The sequence below is a fragment of the Hylaeus volcanicus genome, chromosome 4, assembly GCF_026283585.1.
Source record: "Hylaeus volcanicus isolate JK05 chromosome 4, UHH_iyHylVolc1.0_haploid, whole genome shotgun sequence".
NCBI lineage: Eukaryota > Metazoa > Arthropoda > Insecta > Hymenoptera > Colletidae > Hylaeus > Hylaeus volcanicus.
In genome coordinates, this window is record NC_071979.1 from 3,955,394 (window position 1) to 3,977,488 (window position 22,095).

The 22,095-nt window shown below is 37.9% G+C and overlaps 1 protein-coding gene across 4 annotated transcripts in view; it reads right to left on the minus strand.

Moving 5' to 3' along the window:
* LOC128875942 (vesicular acetylcholine transporter) overlaps positions 1–22,095 on the minus strand; it is a 128,134-nt gene that overhangs the window by 102,629 nt on the left and 3,410 nt on the right. The window contains exon 3 of one of the 4 annotated variants that reach the window (XM_054121984.1): positions 15,127–20,720. The exons of 2 other annotated variants lie outside the window; for them this stretch is intronic. In XM_054121984.1, coding sequence (XP_053977959.1) covers positions 18,789–20,558 — 1,770 coding nt within the window. In that variant the 5' untranslated portion in view covers positions 20,559–20,720 and the 3' untranslated portion in view covers positions 15,127–18,788. Of the gene's footprint in view, positions 1–15,126; positions 21,451–22,095 lie in introns of those variants that run through there. One more of the 4 variants, XM_054121985.1, reaches the window with a different exon arrangement.

The window sequence follows — 22,095 nt, forward strand, 5'->3', positions numbered from 1 at the left end:
TATCAGGGTTTGGTAAATTGTTAATTCGAAAGGATATTTATCAAGTACTGTAAACATTGTATTTTTGAAAAGGTACCGCAATAAGCAGGCTCTGAAAGTAAAGTTCAAAGCATCACTTCAAAGCTTGAAACGAATTTAGTATTTGAACAGGAGAATAGAAAGAAAAAAAGAAAGAAAAACTAAGATTTCTAATTTTCAATAAAGAAAAATACGTCGTCACCTTACCTCTGGGACACAATAACCTTTGGCAACTGTTACGAAACCTCAAATGGGTAATTGACACTTTATAAGTTAACGTGGTTGCTAATAATTCAGGTGATTAGATGCAACCTTAAAAATTAAAAAAAAAAGAACATGATTTGTTTTAGATTTGCTTCTACTAAAAATTGTGGGAAATCAGTGTGGAAGGAACCGTTGGCCGTGCACGTAACTCACAATCAGATACGGTGCGTGTGTAGTTAATTAAATGTAGCGTATTGAAACTGAAATATTTGATCATGCCTGCGAGAGGAAACACGGAAAGCTATTCACGTTGAAAGGCTAAAATCGACCGTGCAAAAGCCTTTGAACATCGGAATACCACTCCAATATTGATGGAAGCAATTTAACTAATGAACACTCGCGATAAAATACGAATACGTCTCTATATTTTTGTTTAGTTTCTCAAAGGATAGAAGCCTGTAGAATAAATTTATCAGGAATGATTAATCTTGTATTTGATAGAAAATATATATTCAGTGAACATTTCGCTTAAGAAAAACGTTGTCTTTTAATTTCTTTAAAATATCTCCAGTTACTTAATAGTTCAGCTGACGATTCTTAACAAAGCGACAACCTGCAGAGATCAAAGACAGCCTAGATCAAAGGTGCGAGTACTTTTCAGTAGATTCCAGTAGGTTTCAGTAGTTATCAGTAGGTTTTAGTAGATTTCAGCAGGTTTCAGTACTTTTTAGTAGTTTTCAAAAGCTTTTAGTACTTTTCAATGGCATTTGTTACATTATCAGTATTCTTAAATATATGTTTCAACAGTTATCAGTAGTTTCCGATACACTTCAGTAGATTTCAATAGTATTTCAGTAGTATTAATCGTTATTAATACATACTACTACTAAAAGAAATATGTTTTCTCCATAAAATGAATATTTAAATATTTAGATATTTGTAATATTTAGTATTTAAATACTGATAAGATAATCGCTTATTCTGAGCTTTATGTTTGAGGTTTGTACGAACAATGAGTGCATTGAAATCGTCGGAGAGTTCGTTGAAATGACCGGGAAAGTTCATTGAAATCTCCGCGAACGAACTCGCTACGCTGTCTATATCCCTGTCCCTGAACTCTCCACACAAAATACTAATCAATAGAACAAGTGCCAACTTGACCTAACAATCCATCAAACTGAATACGACTGTCACGTAACAAACCTCGTAACTTTTCAATTAGCATGCCGCAACCTTGAGACGCTTAGAAGTTTCCAGCAAAGACCGAATACTGTTATATTTAGAGGATATCTGTTTTTGTGACCGGTGACATTGTCACCGGTATTTCGTAAATCTTTTTATACCGGTATTAAACGTTCGATACCGGTAATTTCGTATTTACTTTACGGGTATCTCACGTCCATACCGGTATAAATACCGAAATATTAGGATGAATCAAAAGTTCATGCGCTTTTTACGTTGTTTCAGTTGGTGCAATTTTTTGAAGTCATTAAAATTGCTCTGGCTCTTTTATATTTAATTATTAGCTACATTAATTTATTGATCGTTTAATTTTTTTTTTCGTTTTGGTAAAATCATGGAAATGTTTGCAGGAGTTAGAATTTAGAAGCAAGAGTTTGAAGTTACTGAAGCAGCAAAGATAATATTACCGTATTTGACGGACTATAAGACGCACTTTTTTTCTTCGAGAACTTGCCTCCAAAATTCAGGTACGTCTTATACTCGAAATTAATATAAAAATGTCCAGTGTTTGATTTAAAATTCCAGCTAGTTTAAAAACGGCCATATAGAGGCAATCTAATGAAAATGTTTCTTTTTTTTTAAATTGCTTAAAAATTAAGGTGAGTCTTATAGTCCGCAAAATACGGTATATTTAGTAGCTTTAAACTGTTCCAGTAGTGGCGTAAAAATACTCCAATCTCAACATTCTTCAAGATTTTACTAAGCCGAAAAAAAATTAAACGATCAATAAATTAATGTAGCTAATAATTAAATATAAAAGAGCCAGAGTAATTTTAATGACTTCAAAAAATTGCACAAGCTGCAACAACGTAAAAAATGCACGAACTTTTGATTCACCCTAATAAATAAATAAAGAAACTCTCTAAGGAAGGTTCTGAATTCACAATGTTAAACTGCAGGGATAAATTATAATTTTTATCAGGTAACCATATATATTGCACCTGATAAAGAATATGTCACGTTGAGTTGGTGGGTGAATTTTAATACGAAATTACGAAAAACTGATGAATAAGTACCAAGTAACGAATTATATTTAAGGTTATTTAGGGAAGAATTCGCAGTGCTGGATTCCAGAATTACTAGACGATGAAGCTTGCTTTCGAACGGACGTAAGGGGTAGTTTCGTGTGCCTAACTACTCATTGATTATTCCCGGTAAGCGAAACAGCATGCAAAAGGGGAATAAGTTTTTCGTTCCACGAAATTTAACTTAAATCTCGATCATAAACTGGCCCTAAAAATAGAAACAGATCGATATCCCTGTCTGAGAAGTATACGCGAGGGGGAACACCTTTAATGTAGGACAACATGCGATTGTATCTCAAGTAACACCATGAATTAAACAGCACGACAGATTGGCAGGTACCGGCGAGACCGGAGATCAATACGTTAAACCTCCCTACAACGCGATACTCCTAGAACACGATTTTTATATTATTTAGATCAAAATTAGTACCTTTAAAACGCGGTAGGCTTGTATCGTTATTTAACACGTTTCGTTCCGGACCGATTTTTGAAGACTTTCCGTTCAGACCGCGTTCAGACCAACTAACTACAATCGGTGTAATAAATATTCGTAAAGGAACCAATTCAAAATAAAACTTCACATATTTATTTTATTAATAAATTTTATGGGAAGAAATAATAACCAATATTCCTACATATTTTTAGAGTAGAATAAGCTACTAGAATTAAAGCTACTAGAATTAAAGTTTATTATTTCTAATGTTAACCTCTTATTTCTTTTCTGATTAATTTTATTTTAAGTTGGTTACTATACGAATACGTCTAGGAAAGAAACCCAAACGCGCAGAGATGGTTTTGTTACGAAAACTTCCTCTTTTAACACATTAAACGCCACGTCACCCACATATGGATGACGGAGCTTTTTACTAAAGGACTTCAACAAATAATTTAAGGGACTAACTATTGATGAAAGCAGGTCTGGATAGTATTCGTTAATTTTGATGAGAATTAAAAAATAAGTAATACGACAAGTATTAGATTTTATAGTTTCTAGTTGTTTCGAGACGAAATTTTAGTTCTGTGGAGACTTCCATGCGAATGAGCGTGGTAGTCATCGTGTTAAGAAGAGAAATACCAACAAGCCTAATCACCAGTTAGATCGATATCAGAAACTGGATAGTATTCGTTAATTTTGATGAGAATTAAAAAATTAGTAATACGACAAATATTAGATTCTGTAGTTTCTAGTTGTTTCGAGACGAAATTTAGTTCTGTGGAGACTTCCATGTGAATGAGTGTGGTAATCATCGTGTTAAGAAGAGAAATACCAACAAGCCTAATCACCAGTTAGATCGATATCAGAAACTGGATAGTATTCGTTAATTTTGATGAGACTTAAAAAATAAGTAATACGACAAATATTAGATTCTATAGTTTCTAGTTGTTTCGAGACGAAATTTTAGTTCTGTGGAGACTTCCATGCGAATGAGTGCGGTAGTCATCGTGTTAAGAAGAGAAAATCCAACAAACCTAATCACCAGTTAGATCGATATCAGAAACAGCGAACGAGCAAACCACTCGTAACGGGGAGTTTCCAGAATATCCAGGCTAGTCCGCCACCCCTCGAATATCCCCAACGCGATCCCCAACGATGTCCCCAACCCTCTCAGCCGCGCCCTAATATAAATATTATTACACTTTGATGGGGTTAGGTTGGCACTGGGCCCCGCAGACATCCCATCAATGCTTTCTCGCCACTCCCTTCCGCCTGCGAGCTTTATACTTGCTTTTTCATTAGGCCCGAATTCCACGCGGCGTGTGCCGCTATTTTCGAAGGATTACGCTGCTTAACTTTTTGTGGCGCAGGGTTCAAATTCTTGTTTGAGTACCGAGACATTTCGTTCATTGGGAGAGTTTGAAAGACTGAAACTGGTGAGTGCTGTCCACCAAAAGCGTACATCCCCTGATGTTTGTGGATGGTTTCATCGGTATGAAGATGTTCAAGAATAAACGTTCTTGCAATGCTCAAAATTGGATGCATTATGCTTAAATAAATCTATGGTAATGAAATAAATGTAGCGTATATTTAGTATTGCGCTTTATGTATGTATACTAGTGTACTGTAGATATGTACAATAAAATTGTAAGAAATTATTTAGAAAATTTACAGATGAATGAAATATTGTAAGTTATGAGTTGGCCACCCGAGAGAGCCGATTTAAATTATTTTAAATATTATTGAGGATGTTTGGGATCGTTTGAGTAGAGCTCGAAGAGAAAAAGTGTGGAAAAGTACAGATGAATCAAGATTCAGCAATTTATCGTCCGCGCGGTGTAATATTACAGCAATAATTAATGTAACTATTGTCAGAAATTAATTTTTAGTTATTCCAGCTAACAGACGTAAGTATATATAAAAATTTCTCACGATTTCTGTGTTCGATGAATACTTATTCTGAACCGTGATTCTTATTAATATTTAATCGAACACTGAATGTTACTGTACGCATTGTAAATATTTAATTAATTCGGAGACGTACATATTTAATGCATTTTAAAGTTTCAGATTATTATACCGAGGTTCAGACCCTATTAATAATTAATTATACCTTATTTTTTGGAATAATATTTACGTTTTCTGGCGAAAAGGACATTCTATGCGCTGATTTTGTCGTCGCGCGACAGCCAATTAGAACAAGGCGTAAGTGAGCGACAAAGTATACCCGCATGCAATGTGTTACATATCTAAATACTGTATTGAAACGAATATTTATAAAGTTTGCAATGTTTGCAATCGTGCAGATGAACATGTAAGAGTTTGATACGCCGAATAAAAAAAACAAGAGAAGGAAAGAACTGAAGAAAGAATCGTTTCCTAAAAATAAAAACAGTCGACGAACTTACTTCTAGTATACTTTGATCTATCGATGTCTGTGAAAAGAAATCAACTCAAGCTTTCTATCAATGTCACTTTTATTCAATCGATCAACAGTTACTCAGGCAAATGAACCGCGATATTCTCAAAGACACACGGACGACGATTCAACGCATCAAATCATTCAAAACGGTAGCCCGTCATTCACTGTGTAGCTATGTATAATGAAGTTTGGTTGAAGGTTATTAACGGTGTTAAGGAGCATAACGCATAGTATTCTTCGGTAACAATGACATGTTTAATAACCGGATCAACAACATTACAGTATCATAGGTTCCAAGTACATACGCAGTTCGATACTTGATATTCTTAAATATACATACATACATGTGTGTCTCGCTGTGTGTATAGAGTCACCCTCTCTCGCGTGCACTTTCATTTTTTTACGGCTTGTATTACATTTTTCCACGTATAATACGATTTTTCCTAAGTAAAGTTTTAATACAAATCTCGATACATGTACATTTTAACGAAAAATATATTTTACTTCGTTTCATACATTCTGTTATCTCTCTGTTTAATTTTCAATATAATTTTTGTAAAATTGTTTTCGGTTTGAATTAAAGAGGTCCCAGTTCCGAGACCGAAATTCTTTTAACCATCGTCGACACTGACTAATTGTCTCATTCCCGTGTAATTCGCAAGTTTCTTTAGTTTCTTTGCCTTTGTCAACTCCTTGGCCTACAACAACATGCGAGACTCGTAATGCGGAATTTTCGAGTCAGACACGTTGCATGGAAGTGAGCAAGCGGCTTTATAATTGATTATGGCATATCCCAAAATTGATAGGGCCAATGATAGAGCAAGGAGTTAAGCTGATACAACATAATATGCTAGCAGAATATGCTATTTCGTCATCTTTATTTGAAATTCTCGTAAAACAATAAATACTTAATAGTAATTTTGTGAAGAGTTGGAATTAAGTCACGCCAATTTTATACATCCATGTATAGTAAATTCCTACCCGTATTATTAATCGTAATTGTCCTAGACAAAGAACCGTATTATACATGGAAATACCTATTATATAATAACCGTGTATCGTGTATGCCAGTGGGTTAGTATATACAGGGTGTCCCAGAATTATTGTAAGAACCAGAAATGCGGAGCTGAGACGATTTTGAACCAGAATTTCCTTTGCAAAAATATCGTATGGTGCTTCGTTTTTGAATTATTAATGAAATAAGCACCGACCAATCACAGCGCCTGATTCACGCTCACTCGGTCGCGAGAGCATAGACTCGAGCCAGGATTGGCTAGCTACCTCAGGTCGAGACGTAGCCAACTGAGCGCGCGCTACTCGGACGCTGTGATTAGTCGATCCTTTTTCGTTAATAATTCACGAACAAAGCACAGAAAGTTTTGCAAAGGAAAACTATCCCTCTCACCTACCTCCCATTTCCGGTTTTTACACCAATTCTGGGACACCCTGTATATATCATATATACTCGTTAGTACGTGCAGGTGCATTTTCGTTCATGTGTATATGCATGGCGGAAGTGCGAGTGTATTGCAATTGCTAATGGTTTCTTCTTCTTCTTTTTTTTTGTAATCTTTTAGAACAGTATCGAAACGTGACCTTGGATTCATTGCGCAACCTGTTACGCTGGTTTTAGACGATAACTTCGAGGTTTCTTTATATCAGATTGGCGCAAGGATAATAGAAGTTTGTTCATAGGATAGCGAAGTCTTACGATAATACATTGTTTACGTTTTATTTTACATTAGGGCATTCGAGATTAAAGTTTTAACCCTTAACGGACGTACGTCAAGGCAAATTTTCCCTAAATATTTATAGAGACAATCTATATACATGAAAGAGCACAATGGTCCTGGCGGACTGAGTGCTCGGTTGGCCACCTTTTAACATACGATAATAAACGATTAACATACCATTTTCTATTACAGAAAAAGCAACAATTGTCGAACACGTTTATACAAGAAATTAATAACGCTGATAAATTGTAGAACTCTGTTTGTATTTGGAACATTTTTTTCTTTCAAATTTCACCCAAGCGAACAAACTCTCTTTGTTCAAAAAGAAATAATCGGAATTTACGTCTGCGACTTCGATTGTTCCTAAATGTACGTCATATAATTCTGTTTTTAACAATAGAACTACCGACGATCAACGCGTACCTACTATACATGGTATGTATTACATACGTTTGTAATCTTTGAAGTTACATGGGGTAGGATCGTATCAATTTATCAGTACAATTAGTTCTCTATTACAATGAACGTCACCAAAAATTGTGGCATGAACGTCACTAGTAGTCCACTAATTTTAAAGAGAAGCTCAAAATGCACAAGCCAAATTGACTGGTTTGGTAGTTCTAATGTTAAACAAAGAAACGTTATTCTCCTTCTCCTGGTTGTTCAGGAGGGGTTGTTAAGAGGTTCAGAAGTTAGCAATTGAATTGAAACCTTTTTTTTTTTGATGAACGATTAAAATTTACAAGATTAGTGGATTTCCATTACTTTTGCATCAATCCAATGTAGGTACCACGCTACGCAACGATTCTAATTCATCGTTAACTTATTGCGGTCGAATCACGGGACATTCTTTCGGACACGAGCATGCGAACGTTACATAAACAGTGAAATCTAACGTTAACGTATGTTGGCGGATACAACATATATATATGACAACATATACGCCGATTAAAACAATACGCAAGGAAGTAGGAAAACGTTTGGGCCTTTTTATGCTACGTTTTAACTTTTCCAACCCTCTAGGAGGACTTCCAGAAGGAAGCAAGAAAGTTTATACTTTTCACAAATTAGAAGTGGTATTTAAACTAATCAATCAATAGTTGTGTTTGGTAATATAAAAACTATATATATATATTAAATATTAAATACATTAATATATAAATAAATATATATATAATATCAAATACATTAAGTATATATTTTAATATATATATATATATATATATTATATATTAAATATATAATATATTATATTATATACATTATATATTTAATACATAATATTATGTGTGTGTATATATATATATATATATTAAAATATATACTTAATGTATTTAATATAAATTATTCATATTAATATTTAATATTATATTTATAATATATATTTTATAATTTTATATATATAGTATACGTACAGTGTATTCATAAATTCATACAGAGTTAAAAACGAACTACAATTCGAATACGATTTCTTCATTTTTTAGGCAATAATCGACCGACCGCGCCCTATCTAACAATAATTCCATTGCGAATAAGAATCGCGAATATACGACCGCAAAAAGTTAACACGCACGTTCCTCAGGACCTCTGTGTTTCCTTTCATCCTCTGCCCTCTGGGGAAACGAACACGCGTAATTGAGAAAAATATCGCGGGTAATCTAATCGTCTATTCGCGCGTCTCGTAAACGCAACGTTAACCCCGCTTTTGTCGCGAATACGACGCACCCTGCGCGTTCATTTTTATCTTATATTCGTTTCTTTTCGTTCGTTCGTGTGTTTCGCATTTAAATCGCTCTCGCATTCGCTCCGACCGTCACCGCACACAGACGATATGTTACATGTTAGGCAAGGATATATACGCAGGTCCCTAGCGTGGAAAAAGGGAGACATCACCGTTCCATTTTTCGTAATATGTGTCGCGCACGTCTGTAATGTATTTACAAGAGACAAAAGTAGCTACGAATACGTATTTACGCGGTTATAGGTGTGTGTATACTTATATATATATATACGCGTATGTATGTAGAATTGTGATACAACTTGCAATATAGGTACACGCAACGTCTTGCTCGATAGTTATCTCTTGCTCCCGCCGGGGACGAACGCAAAGGAATGCTTTTTCATTGTATATATAATTGTACGTATAGAATTTATTCGTCTAATATATGCTTATATGTATATCTTCTATAGAATATTTTATATGTTATATACACATATTTGCGATATAAGATTATATAATCTCGCTATGATACAGCGTAACTTAAAATAGGTGGGAAGATGTCTGTGGTAAGGTATCAAAAATATGTCCCGTGATGCACGATTAGCGGATATCCCAAACTCCTGGCCACGACGTCGCTCGTGAACTTCGAATTACGATTTTAAACACGAAGTACGTAAGTCTTTGAGTCGAAATATCGATTCCGTTATTATTTAACTTCGAAGTTTAGGTTTATTATAGTTGATGTACCTATTCCGATAGTTGGGTATAGTACATCTACATTCACTGAAACCTAACGTGTAACGAAGGTACGCTGACGCTCCTTTTCAACCTTGGGGCTAAATATGGAGAATGATCGAATATCGACTAAAATATATTAAACTGTATGCTTGTCTTATTCAAAGACATAATACGGAATAAAATAAATATTTATCTTGTTTAAATACAATGCATTTTAAAGCGAATTTTGTATTTTTGTGGTGTTCACATGTTTTCTATTGCTTTCAGGTAAATTAGTATAGAATTAGTATAGAAACAAATGTGACATCGCAAATTTGAAATTTCTGCCGTGCTTGTCTTATTCAAAGACATAATACGGAATAAAATAAATATTTATCTTGTTTAAATACAATGCATTTTAAAGCGAATTTTGTATTTTTGTGGTGTTTACATGTTTTCTATTGCTTTCAGGTAAATTAGTATAGAATTAGTATAGAAACAAATGTGACATCGCAAAATTGAAATTTCAGCCGTGTTTTTCAGAATTTCCGACCACTGCACATCGTTTCCTGAATGATACACTATATACTGACAACAAAAAGAATTTCCTAGGATACCAACAGCACGATAGCTTATCAAACAATTTAAATATTGTCATAACTGAATAGATGTTGCTTAATTTCGCTTTGATTTTATAAAAATAAATCTCAACAACGCTCCATAAAGTGTTCCTTAAACGAGATACCTAAATCGGGAACTTATCGTGATGTTTACTTCTGTTTACAGTTTTATTATATAAGTACAATCTTCAACGGAAGTTCAAGCAATCGTTTGATACTTCAATTTTTAACAAAGTTCTTCGAAATTAATACTAGAACTACCAACCTAGTCAATTTGACGTTTTTATTAAAAATTGCTCAACGATTACCCAGGTTTTAGTAACAATTATTAAAGTATGGAACTAATTATACAGGGTATCCCAGAAGGTAGCTGGGACGATTTTGAACAACAATTTCCTTTGCAAAAATGTCGGATGGTGCTTCGTTTTTGAATTATTAATGGAACAAGCACCGACCAATCACAGCGCCCGATTCACGCGCGCTCAGCAGTGAGAGCATAGGCTCGAGCCAGGATTGGCTGGTTATGCCAGATCGGGGCGTAGCTAATTGAGCGCGCGCTAATTGGGCGCTGTGATTGGTCAGTGATTTTTCGTTAATAATTCAAAAACGAAGCATCATACGACATTTTTGCAAAGGAAATTGTTGTTCAGAATCGTGTCAGCTACCTCCCATTTCCGGTTCTTACCGGACGAATCGACTTGACTCTTTCTCCTCTACTTTATAAAGTATCGTAGTAATTATAATAGATACGCGTTGACTGTCGGTAGTTTTAGCGTTAATAATTCAAAAACTAAGTCTCCACCGATATTTTTGCAAAAGAAATTGTTGTTCAGAATCGTGTCAGCTACCTTCCATTTCTGGTTCTCATCCGACGAATCGATTTCACTCTTCCTCCTCTACTTTATAAAGTACTGTAATTATAATAGACACGCGTTGACTGTTGGTGGTTTTTCGCTAATAATTCAAAAACTAAGCTTCCACCGATATTTTTGCAAAAGAAATTGTTGTTCAGAATCGTGTCAGCTACCTTCCATTTCTGGTTCTCGTCGGACGAATCGATTCGACTCTTCCTCCTCTACTTTATAAAGTACTGTAATTATAATAGACACGCGTTGACTGTCGGTAGTTTTAGCGTTAACATTATTTTCGTCGTCCATCGCTATCGTTCGTGTTCGAGTATAGGGACAACGTTTTGATACTTCATCACAACAAACTCTATCGTTGCGAATTTTCATAAATAGTTGCAGCGTACGCAACGTATGTACAACGCCGCCGCAGAAGAACCCACGGCGACAACTCATTCTAAGACCAAGCGAACTCTCCTTTCGTTCCATCTTCGAGTATAACGTTAAAACAACCTTGCCCACGTAGAATCCTAACAGCTATTAGAAGAAACGGTCCCCCTTCGTCGATAACCATCGGCAAGCGACGCGTTGCAAATTTATTAATCGTTAGTCTACCATCTTTATTCATAGAGGCCAGCTCATAGAAACGAAATTACCATTGCGGATAATATGTATGTATAACGCTCTCAGAATTTTCTTATCTGCTACGAAGAAACAGAATCTGCGTCGCCTATGATGTAAAGATATGCCTAAGGTACGCACCTAGAATCTATACGATGCTTCGTCTCGAGTATACACACGTTTCGGTGATTATGGGGTGTTTAGTTCGCGGCGACTAGGGAGGGGATGACAACTTCAATGTTCAGGCACTGTAAATTCAAAGCACTCGCGACGATCTTCGTGGTCACGACGATCGAGCAGCTTCGCGATCTCGATGGTTACAACGGCGAATTACGACGTAAACGAAGAGTAATTTGTCTACGGTCAAATGCTTAACGATATGTTTTTGTAGATATTTAGTCAGTTCCATATGTATCCATACCCTCTATGTCTATTCAAGTACCACAATTGAATGATAGGTTGAATGTTTCCAAATATATGTTTCATTATAAGTATGTACATGAATAAGATTCACACGTGTATATATGTATAACGAAAAATTGATTTGGAAACAGCAAACTTATCATTTAATTTAGACTTTCGGTTGAGTTTAAGGAAATGGGGTACCCTTCGATCGAGATGATTTTTTTTATCGTAAACCTTACTTATTAGTAAAGTAAACCTTAACCTGGCCATTACAATGATTGTCATCTTGACTTTGAAGTTGTTGATTGTTGACTTGATTTTGAAATTGTCAAAAAAGTGGTTTTTTGCACAGATCTCGATGAATACATCATTTTCAACTTTTCTTTCCGTGGAGGAACGTCGGTTTTTCAGGGGTTTGTCGAAGCACCAACCCCAAACCTACTCAGACAGTATTTTCGTGTAGGCAGTATTTGCATTAACGGCCACCAAGAACTATCCTAAACCTACTCAGACAGTATTTCCGTGTAGAAAATTCGCACATTCACAGTATTCAATATTGCCGCCCCCACCAAAAGCTACCCCAAACCTTCTCAGACAGTAGATTTCGAATCTGATGCTATGATGTTCCTCCACGTAGGAAGAAAAAGTTGGGAATGAAGTGCTTCATCGAGATCGGTGCAAAAAATCACATTTTGAACCGTTTCAGTTATTGACCCCTGGCGAGAGAGGGATGGGGGGTTAAGGGTCAAGATAACCACCATTGTAATCATTAGGTCAAAGGCTATCTATGATACAAAAATTAGCTCGATCGGAGAGTATCCCATTTTCTTAAACTCAACCAAAAAATTCAACCTCGATAGTTCGGACATGTTCAAACCAAACTATTCTACTGCCAACCGACTCAAAAGTTCGTCAAGGCAATAAAACAAATCAGCTCAATCGGAGGGTATCCCATTTTCTTAAACCCAACCGACAATTTTCGTTCTTATATCGTATTCGATCCTACCTCTATCGAATGCCATATCGAATATAAGTTGTCATCGAGATCTTTGAAATAAAGGCTCAGGTTTGCGATATACTTTAACCATATTAAAATCGTAAACTTATTCGTTCAAACATTCGAGGAAACCGTGAATACTTTAAAGTTTGTTTTTCTTATTAAAACAATAGTAAATTTTTTTATGTCTTGGACCCAATGGGGATGTACAGCATCAACGATCCTCTATTATTCGTGGCTACAATAACCGTCCCGAATCTTCGAACTTCTCGATCGTCGTCACCCGAATCCGACGAAAGTTGTCGAATTTTTCAATCGCGCGCCTCGTTGCTGAAAACTTTGTTCGCAACATGGTTTCCTCGCGACACATCTGAGTATTGACGAGTAGGTACGAATATGCGACGGACACGAGCGTAAAATTTGACGAGCCTTGCAACTACGTTTCCATTTCTTTGCTATTTTGTAACAGGGCAAGGTTTGAAACAATGCTATTTAACCGTTTGAAACGTAGAAAACGATTTAGAAATAAACCTGGCACAGGTCTTGATCGTAAATAATAATAATAATAATAATATGTCTTTAACATACCAGTTCAATATTTTAGGTTCTTCAGAAATAAACAACTCAAACGTTAAAATTAGATAAATATTTAACCTAATAATGATTAACACTACAACTACCAAGCTAGTTAATTTGAAATTTACAAAAATTACTCAATAATTAACATTGCTTTTACTGCAACTTTTTGGTGGTAATTATTGACAGATTTAATTATACCTTTTTCTTTTCTATGATGCTTAACGTTGCATCAACTACACAGAAGTGATTATTAGCAATCACTTTTCACTACTTTGACAAAAGGGAGCAACATGGTTATAGTATCGTTAAGACGTCTTAAGATTTTCATAAACAATATTAATTGATAGGCTTTTTATATATATCGTATACATATATATGTAATTATATATATAAATAGTATATATTATATTGTAGATTGAATATATATTTATATATCCAATAATATACAGACATATATATATATGGAGGATGATATATTTTTGTACACCCATATCTTAACAATGTAACTGGCATTATTGTTATAAATTATGAAAATGCAGAGGCTAACTTTTGTCTTCTGTTTGTAACAGCCCCATCTTTAAATAACGATTTACAATTAAAATAAAGGTTAGAATCATAATTATTTTTGACGTAAAATAATTCATATCAATTACCATTACATCAAATACTCTTCTATTAGTAAATATTGAGTTATTTATTTCTAAAAGGCACCTAAAATGGAAGAATTGAACATGTTGAAGTATTCAAGTGGATCGTTAATATAACGACCGAACCAGGAAAAATGATCGAAATATCCATTATTTTTACTAACAATTTTGAGGACTACTAAAAATTCAACAAATTGTTAGTGTCGTTGTCAAACATTTGCAGGGAATCGGTTAAAAATCACTGCTTAAAGATATAGTCGCAATGATACATGCTCTTACCTTCCAGAGTATAGTCTTTCCAATTTTCAATATGTAAATTTACGAACTGACAACTAGAGTTTCGAATTTTGACGATGGTGAGCGTACTTGCGCGATAAAAGGAAGGTTAAGATTCTAATTCGATAGACCGTCTCTGTTGGACAGTTTCAAAAGGACTCGTAAAGCTTTACGTGCGAGTCGCCTGCGCATGATAATTATTAATATGCATATATACATATAGATATGTAAACTACGTATCACCTAAATATTGCACGATTTTTCACGACGAGACAAACCACCGAGCTTGAAACGAAAACGCCTATACATAGAAAACTAAGCTCATGAAAATACAGATATGTAGTACTCGATATACAGCGGACAGAAAAAGTATTGGCACACTCACTTTTCTTTTAATATAAAAATATTTTCAAGTAGTATATTAATAGAAAATATACGTTTTTGATATCCATTAAATGGAGAAGTATCTGGGACATCTTTCCAATTTTTCCAGGCAGAACAATCAGTTTCTTTCTACTAATAACTTATTGTGCATATAAATTTGTTTACTATGCAATGTTGTCTATCGAATCACTTGTAAAAAATGAGCTAAATTATTCGAATGCTTTATTTAAATTATCTGTGGTCCAAGTGCTTTGGATGTAGTTGATGATTCAAATCGGTGTATTTCGTTGCAGACAACGTTGGCTGTATGCTTTTATCTTACATTTTCTTCGGTATCACTAAAACCACTGTATCGCGATACTTTCACTTTTTTCTTCACTCATGGTGTAATGTCGCTATCACTCGAATTATAGATTGATCACACAAAATAATCATTTTTAAATCACACTAAAGACACCATCACTGCTATCTCGAATCAACTCTTGCTTAATCACACTTGTCGCCACGATATAATATATCTCTTTATTGAATTACACACCTTACTATATTATATAGATTAGTGGCATGCTAGGTTGACACCTACTGAAAGGACACGAAATACGTTCTGTTCCTTCTTCGTTCTTCTTGTGCGTGCCACGTGCAATATGTATAACATATTTCCTTATTTTGCTCATATATATTCTTTCATAATTATATATATATATATATTTTTTTTTTCTTATAGACATTGTAATTTCTTTTCTCTTTAAATATACATGTACGGTTCGATAAGAAGTGTATGTGAATTTATTGATTCGAGATCTAACCACGTTTTCCTGACTTCAAAAATTAACTTTGAAACTCTTAATTTCATCGTTCAACAAACGACCAAACAATGTGATCAACGAAGTATACAATCTAACTTTGAATTATCGAACAGTTCGATCTCCGGCACAGTATATTGTTGTCATACCAGAGGAACGCACTTCGACTGCCTTGGATCGCCAAACGTGAAGCTTCGTCAGTGCCTATAAGAAGTGCTTCGAGTTCAGAGGGATAACGCATTAAAATGTTAAAAGAAAACGAGTGTGCCAAAGCTTATTTTGCCCATCGTACTTCTTTCAGAAACGATTCGTACCGCTCTACTAAAAATGTGCTAATGGAACGCTGACTAAGTCTCTTCGATCCTCGTCCACGGTTAAATTATAAGTGATAAATATCAAACTGTATAAAATTTCCGACCTTTACATTAATGACCGATTAGCAATCTGGCACGTCGAAACAATGCAACTATCGTATCGTAATACCTCTCGAGGTCTCTCGAAATCTGATGAATCGCGTTCAACGTTTAATTCGGATTACTAATGAAAGTACCGTTCGTCTATTAACAATAGGAGGTAAAATTGAATAACAACGACATATTACGCGTTAATAGGCGCAACGTACACCGCCCCATATCGTTACACCACGGCCGAGGCAGAACCGTGTCCTCCCGTTCGCCGTACACGTTTCCTATACAGCTACCTACACGAAAGCTCGAAGCTAATTTCTTGTCGTCTTAACTAATGATATGATACTTCGGTTCAGCAACGTAACGCAAACCTAACCGATAAAAACCAAGGATTTGCCAGCGGCAACTCGCCAACGAAGGTCCTTGCTGAGGGGAAGCCTCCGTTGGGATTACGTTGTTCCTTCGACTCTCGTCCACAACGTACAACTATCCACCGGGATCACCCCTTTCGCCGATATTTCTTTTCCGTTACTCTCTAACGATGTTTACCTTTCTCCTTGTACTCGTGTATATCACCCTCGCATCGTTCGCGTGACGTTTCTCACTTCGGTCTTACTCTCACCGCTTCTCTATTTCTACTTTTGTGCAAATCATTCGTTCCTTCCGACGTGTCGTGCAAATTGGTCTGCAAACTTACGTCCAAACGTATACACGGTGTCGCGAGAAAATGGTACTAGACTTTGTTAGCTGGTGAACGGATTTGTTGCCGGAATCCATCGTGTCATTTTTACAGATTTCGAGGATGCGGGATATTATTTCTTCAATACTTCGCACGACTACATCCTTTTCACGTGGGTGTACAGAATCTGCAACCGTTGATTAACACGTTGATCGCCGCGTCATCCATATATGGGTGACAGAATTTTTCACTAAAATATTAAATAAACTAATTCTGAAGATGAGATCTGTATAACGTTCGTGAATTAAGTACTAGTTTCAATTCAACAAAGATAAGTTTCGGTTGTATATAGGAACAAAGTGATAGTCTCATAAGAATTTTCACGAGTAGTTTGGCATCCAACTTGTTCATTGAGAAGGGAGTGCGCTGAAATTTCGTATGAAATATTTTTAAATATGCGCGATTCCATAGGTTCGTTATGCCAGCATCAATTTGAAAATATCAACTTGCGATACAAAAATATAAGTTAATGTAGGTTGTTGTAAATGTTCAAAGCAAATTCTATCATATTTAATAAGCACGTTATAAACAATCAAAGTGTAGTTACAATTTTTGCGACACCCTGTACAACATCTTTTCTTACTTCTAACGCGTCGAGTGTCATGTTGGTTTCTTTTTCAACGAAACATAGTTTCCAAAGAATTTACCACAAGTTTCTGAAACATGTATACAGTAGACTACCGTACAACGCGTTAGAGATATCGCGATTAATATTTCCTTGTGACGCGACTTCTCGTACAACGCACCTAGAACTTTCACCTTCTCGAGAAAAATAATTTGTCATGAAATACTGTTAATAAAACATTCGGGCAAGAATAACAGACGAAAACGTTGACAATTGAGGGAATGCAGTAACGAGGTAGGTCCATCTTTGTATGGTTTTTTGGTTATAAATGGATCTGCCTCCTTATTAATGCACATCCCTCAATTCTACACGACTGTCATTAAATAACATTAACGTCAATATTGATATTTTTATAGTCCAAGCACATTCTCCCATTAGATTCGTGTGTTGTTTGTTATATTATAAAATTTATACAGAATTTTGTTCCAAAGCATTAAATTATATCATTAAAATAAATGAAGTAGAAAGTAGCAACTCGTTTTCAATTATTTGATCCAGCCCTTGATTTCCAGACAGAATTATAATTTGGCTCTTAAGCAACCCTAAAAGATATCCCCTGCTCGCGTTATTGCGAGAAAAATTCTCGTACACGAAAGTCTACTGTATTTCTTTAAAAAGTGATATTTCTAAATTTGTTTACCAACGAGATATCAGTGATCGCTAATACTCTCAACGTGAATTAGGAAATAAATACTCGAAAGTTCCTTACTCGTAAAAAATGGTCGATGGATCTTCGTATGATATCGTAAAAGATCATCCGAGACACTTATTCAAACTCGCTTAACACGACAGTCGACGCGTTAAACGTTGGCGACGTTTATTCACAATTTATAGTTCTACACTAATCCCATTCTCCTTCCCCGTTTCATCTACGTTTCCCCTCTCTCCTCGGTTTAATCAAGAATCTCTCGAATCGCGAGGTTACTCCTCGAACGTAAAACACTAACTTCTACAAGTGTTCTCGACACTACCACTTAACCCGATGCCAAGACCATCGTTGAGAACGATTCGAGCATAGAACCTCGTGATGTACCCTCGTTAGATGATTCCTACAATATCGAAGTAATCGTTTTGGAAGTCTGCTTCGACGAATTTCTAATCACAGGATGATACATTATCGACGCACTTCATGATCACCGAAAGATACCGAACGCCATAGTTCCCAGAGGATAGTCAGCGTGCACACGACGTTAATTTTCTTAATAACTGGAAGCTTGTCTCGAAGACTGTTCTGTGGTATTCGCATCGCCGTGGCGAGGCATTCCCACCGAGAATCGATTCGATCATCGACGGTGACGAATACCAGCGGGCTGTTTCGTGAACTTAAAACATTCCTTGCCTGAAGGGGTTGCTCTCGCCCGCGGGTCTCTGCTCGACGTTGGGAGGAGGAGGAGGAGGTCTCCTGAATGGATTGGCGTCCATCTGACCTCCTCCCTGGGGTTCCTGCCCGTAGGATCTCTGCTGAGCGTAACCCTGAGCGGGCTGCTGACCGTAATTGGCCGGTTGCTCGTACATCGGCGGTTGCTCGTACCCACCTGCCGCCTGATTGTATCCCGGTGCATTAATATTCTGCCCGTATCCAGGCTGCTCGTAGCTCTGGCCGCCTTGGTAATTCTGCTCGTAACCTTGATCCACGTTCGTCTCCATGCGAGTCTGGTTCAGGTGATTGCCGATTTCACCGGAGAGCGTCCTCTGCTCTTGGAGCACGTACGTCTGGTACTCCTTGTCGGGCGGGTCCTGCATCAGGACGTCCGCTTCGTCCTGGAACGGCTTGAAGTCGTAGATGTGCTTCAGGTACATCAGCACGGGCGCGTAGAGCAGATTCGAGAACGCTATGCCGATATTCAGAGCGGTGAAGCCGATCGCCTCGACGACGCCGCCGGCTATTATGGGCCCCACCGCGTACGCCAAGCTGTACGAGATATCGGCGATGGCGTAGATACTGCCGTAGACGGACACGTATCTGACGTCCACCAGGTAGCCCAAAGTGGGCAGCAGGGCGGTGTCGATGAGAGCTATGCCGAAGCAGATCCCGCATAGCGGGATCATGAGAACTTTGTAAGAAGTGCAAAACGGTATCATGAAGCAACACAGGCCTTCCAACGCGAGACCGCCGGCGGCCATCAACCACTGATGCTGGGGATACTGCTTGGCCATCTTGACGGTGATTATCACGCCGAACACGTGAGGGAAGAACGCCGGCAGCCATATCATTCCCATTTTCCAATTATCCCGAGTTATGTGGTCTTCCATCCACAACGAGATGGTGGGCTCCAGAAAGGCGAGCGCGACGTTCGACATCATCAAGGCACCGGCGCACACGGCGATGTACGGGTCCATCAGCAGTCGCCATATAGGTATCGACGGCGCTTGGTCCTCGTGCTTCATCTGCAGCTGCTCCTTCAGCGGTTTCATCACCAGCAGAAGCATGAATCCGTCGGCGAGACTGATGAAAGCGAGTATCAGAAAGGGTACCTCTTTGCCGGCGAACTGATACAGAGCGCCGCCGAACGGCGGAGCCACCAAGCACCCGAAACTAATGAAAGCTAACGCGATACCGAGAGCTTTCGAGCGCTCCGACTCCTCCGTGTAACGATCCGCTATCATGGCCAAGCCGCTGGTGTCCGCGAACGCGGAGCCCACTCCTTGGAGGCTCCTAGCGAAGAACAAGACACCGTAACTCCTGCCGCAAGCAAAAACGGCGGTCGACAAGAACATTATGGACAGTCCTATCATCATCGGCAGATCGTAACCGATTCTGTCTATCAGGGCGCCCGAGAACGGGTTCACCATCAGCTGAACGATGGCTTTCGACGCGAACAACACCCCCGTCGCTGAATCTTGACCGTGATGAACGGGCGGCCCGGTCGCGTTCGCATCCTGTCCTTCGTCCTCGCCGAACGCGCCGATGTACTTGAGGTAATCGGGTATGATCGGCACTATCACCATGTAGAGCATGTTGTCGAGCAGCAACGCTATCGAGACGATCACTAGAACTAGCTTGCGTTGAGCCTTCGGCTCCTGCAGCTTCATCCAGACAAGCTCCTTGAGCTCGCCGAGCTCGATGTTGAGTATCGGTATCGTCGTCGACATCGTGGTCGCTTTAGGTAGCCGCCTTTAATAGAACAGGATCGTCTTCCAGGGTTTTAATAAGAGGAACTAAACGCGATCACTTCGTGCGACCTTGGGAGCGACCGTGACGAAGAGAGATCGTCGCGATTGGGGCGGCGCGCATCAGGCCGGGCCGGGGATAACCTACAACAAATCACCGAGTTGGCACGGTTAGCTCCCGAAATCCTGTATTTTTCCTTTTTTTTTTTGTTTTTTTGTTTTTGTTTTTTTAATTCTCCTTCTTTTGCCCGACCGGTAGCTTCCGTTCTTTCCCCTGGATCCGATTTACCAGGTCGAAAATTTTCTCGTTACGGGTAATGCTTCGCACCGCGGGCCAATGAAAGATTCTCGGACGAGTTCGAAAGAAAGGGGAGCCCTGACCCGGCCTGATCGGCGCTTACCGATTCCGTTTCACCACCCCAACGCGACCTTTTGCTAGCGTCGACGGCGCGGTCGAGCTCGTCCACGTTCGTTGAAGGTTTTTTTTTTATTTTTTTTTTGCACTGCGTCTACCAACAACGCACCGTGTCGCTGATTCCTCGGTTGCTTCTGGTGGGTATAGAAGTGAATACAACACCGGGTGGAGGCTCCCCCTCGATAAGGTGTCACGATCGGTACCTAGCTACCTATGGCTTGTATTGCGCATCGTGTTACGAGAGATAAAAAACACGGTATTCTTGACGATGAAACGAGGGTGAAGGTCGAACTGTTCGACGTTATGGCTTTATAATGCGGCTCTATAAATACGGTTCCTGGTAATTGTTCGATGAATTCTCGCTCGACTAAAAGGAGAGTGCGAGGCCTTCGGGTCACCGATTCGGTCGAAACTTTGCGTACTGGGAGATTTACTTGGGAGATTTTGATTTTCTGTTTTCTGAAATGATAGGGGTAGGAACTCGATACTTGTTTTGGAGATTTTGATTTTCTGTTTTCTGAAATGATAGGGGTAGGAACTCGATACTTGTTTTGGATACTTATGGTCGATATTTAATTATTACGTTGGAATATGGTTTCGTAAAAATAATCGCAACGATACTGTGTATTCGTTTTATGAAATTAATTATATTTCACATTTGAAAACGCGTACTGAATTCTAAATGAACCTTAAATGAAATATTTGTACTCGATGAAACTTTATTTATCGCGTATTCGAAGCCTAAAGTCGACACGATTAAAATCAGCGTAATAACCCGAAACTGTATTCCAAGGAGCAAAGAAATTTCGTTCGAACGTTCAAAGTTTTGCTAAATTTTGTATTCGAACAAATGAAATTTGAAGAATAGAACCGCCACAACTTGCAACATTAGCCAACGTGTATTGAGTTGAAGATGCTGATAAACGTCGTGTTTCGCTCGCTACATTAAATGATGTACCTCGGTCGAAGCAGAACGGATTAATTATTTGCGTGAAACGATCATTCGTAAACTGACGTCCCTCGTAACGTTGTTCGGTACGTGTCGACACCCTCGTTTATTAATTAAGGCGACTGGTGGGCGTGCGGGGGACCGTAACTTCGTCA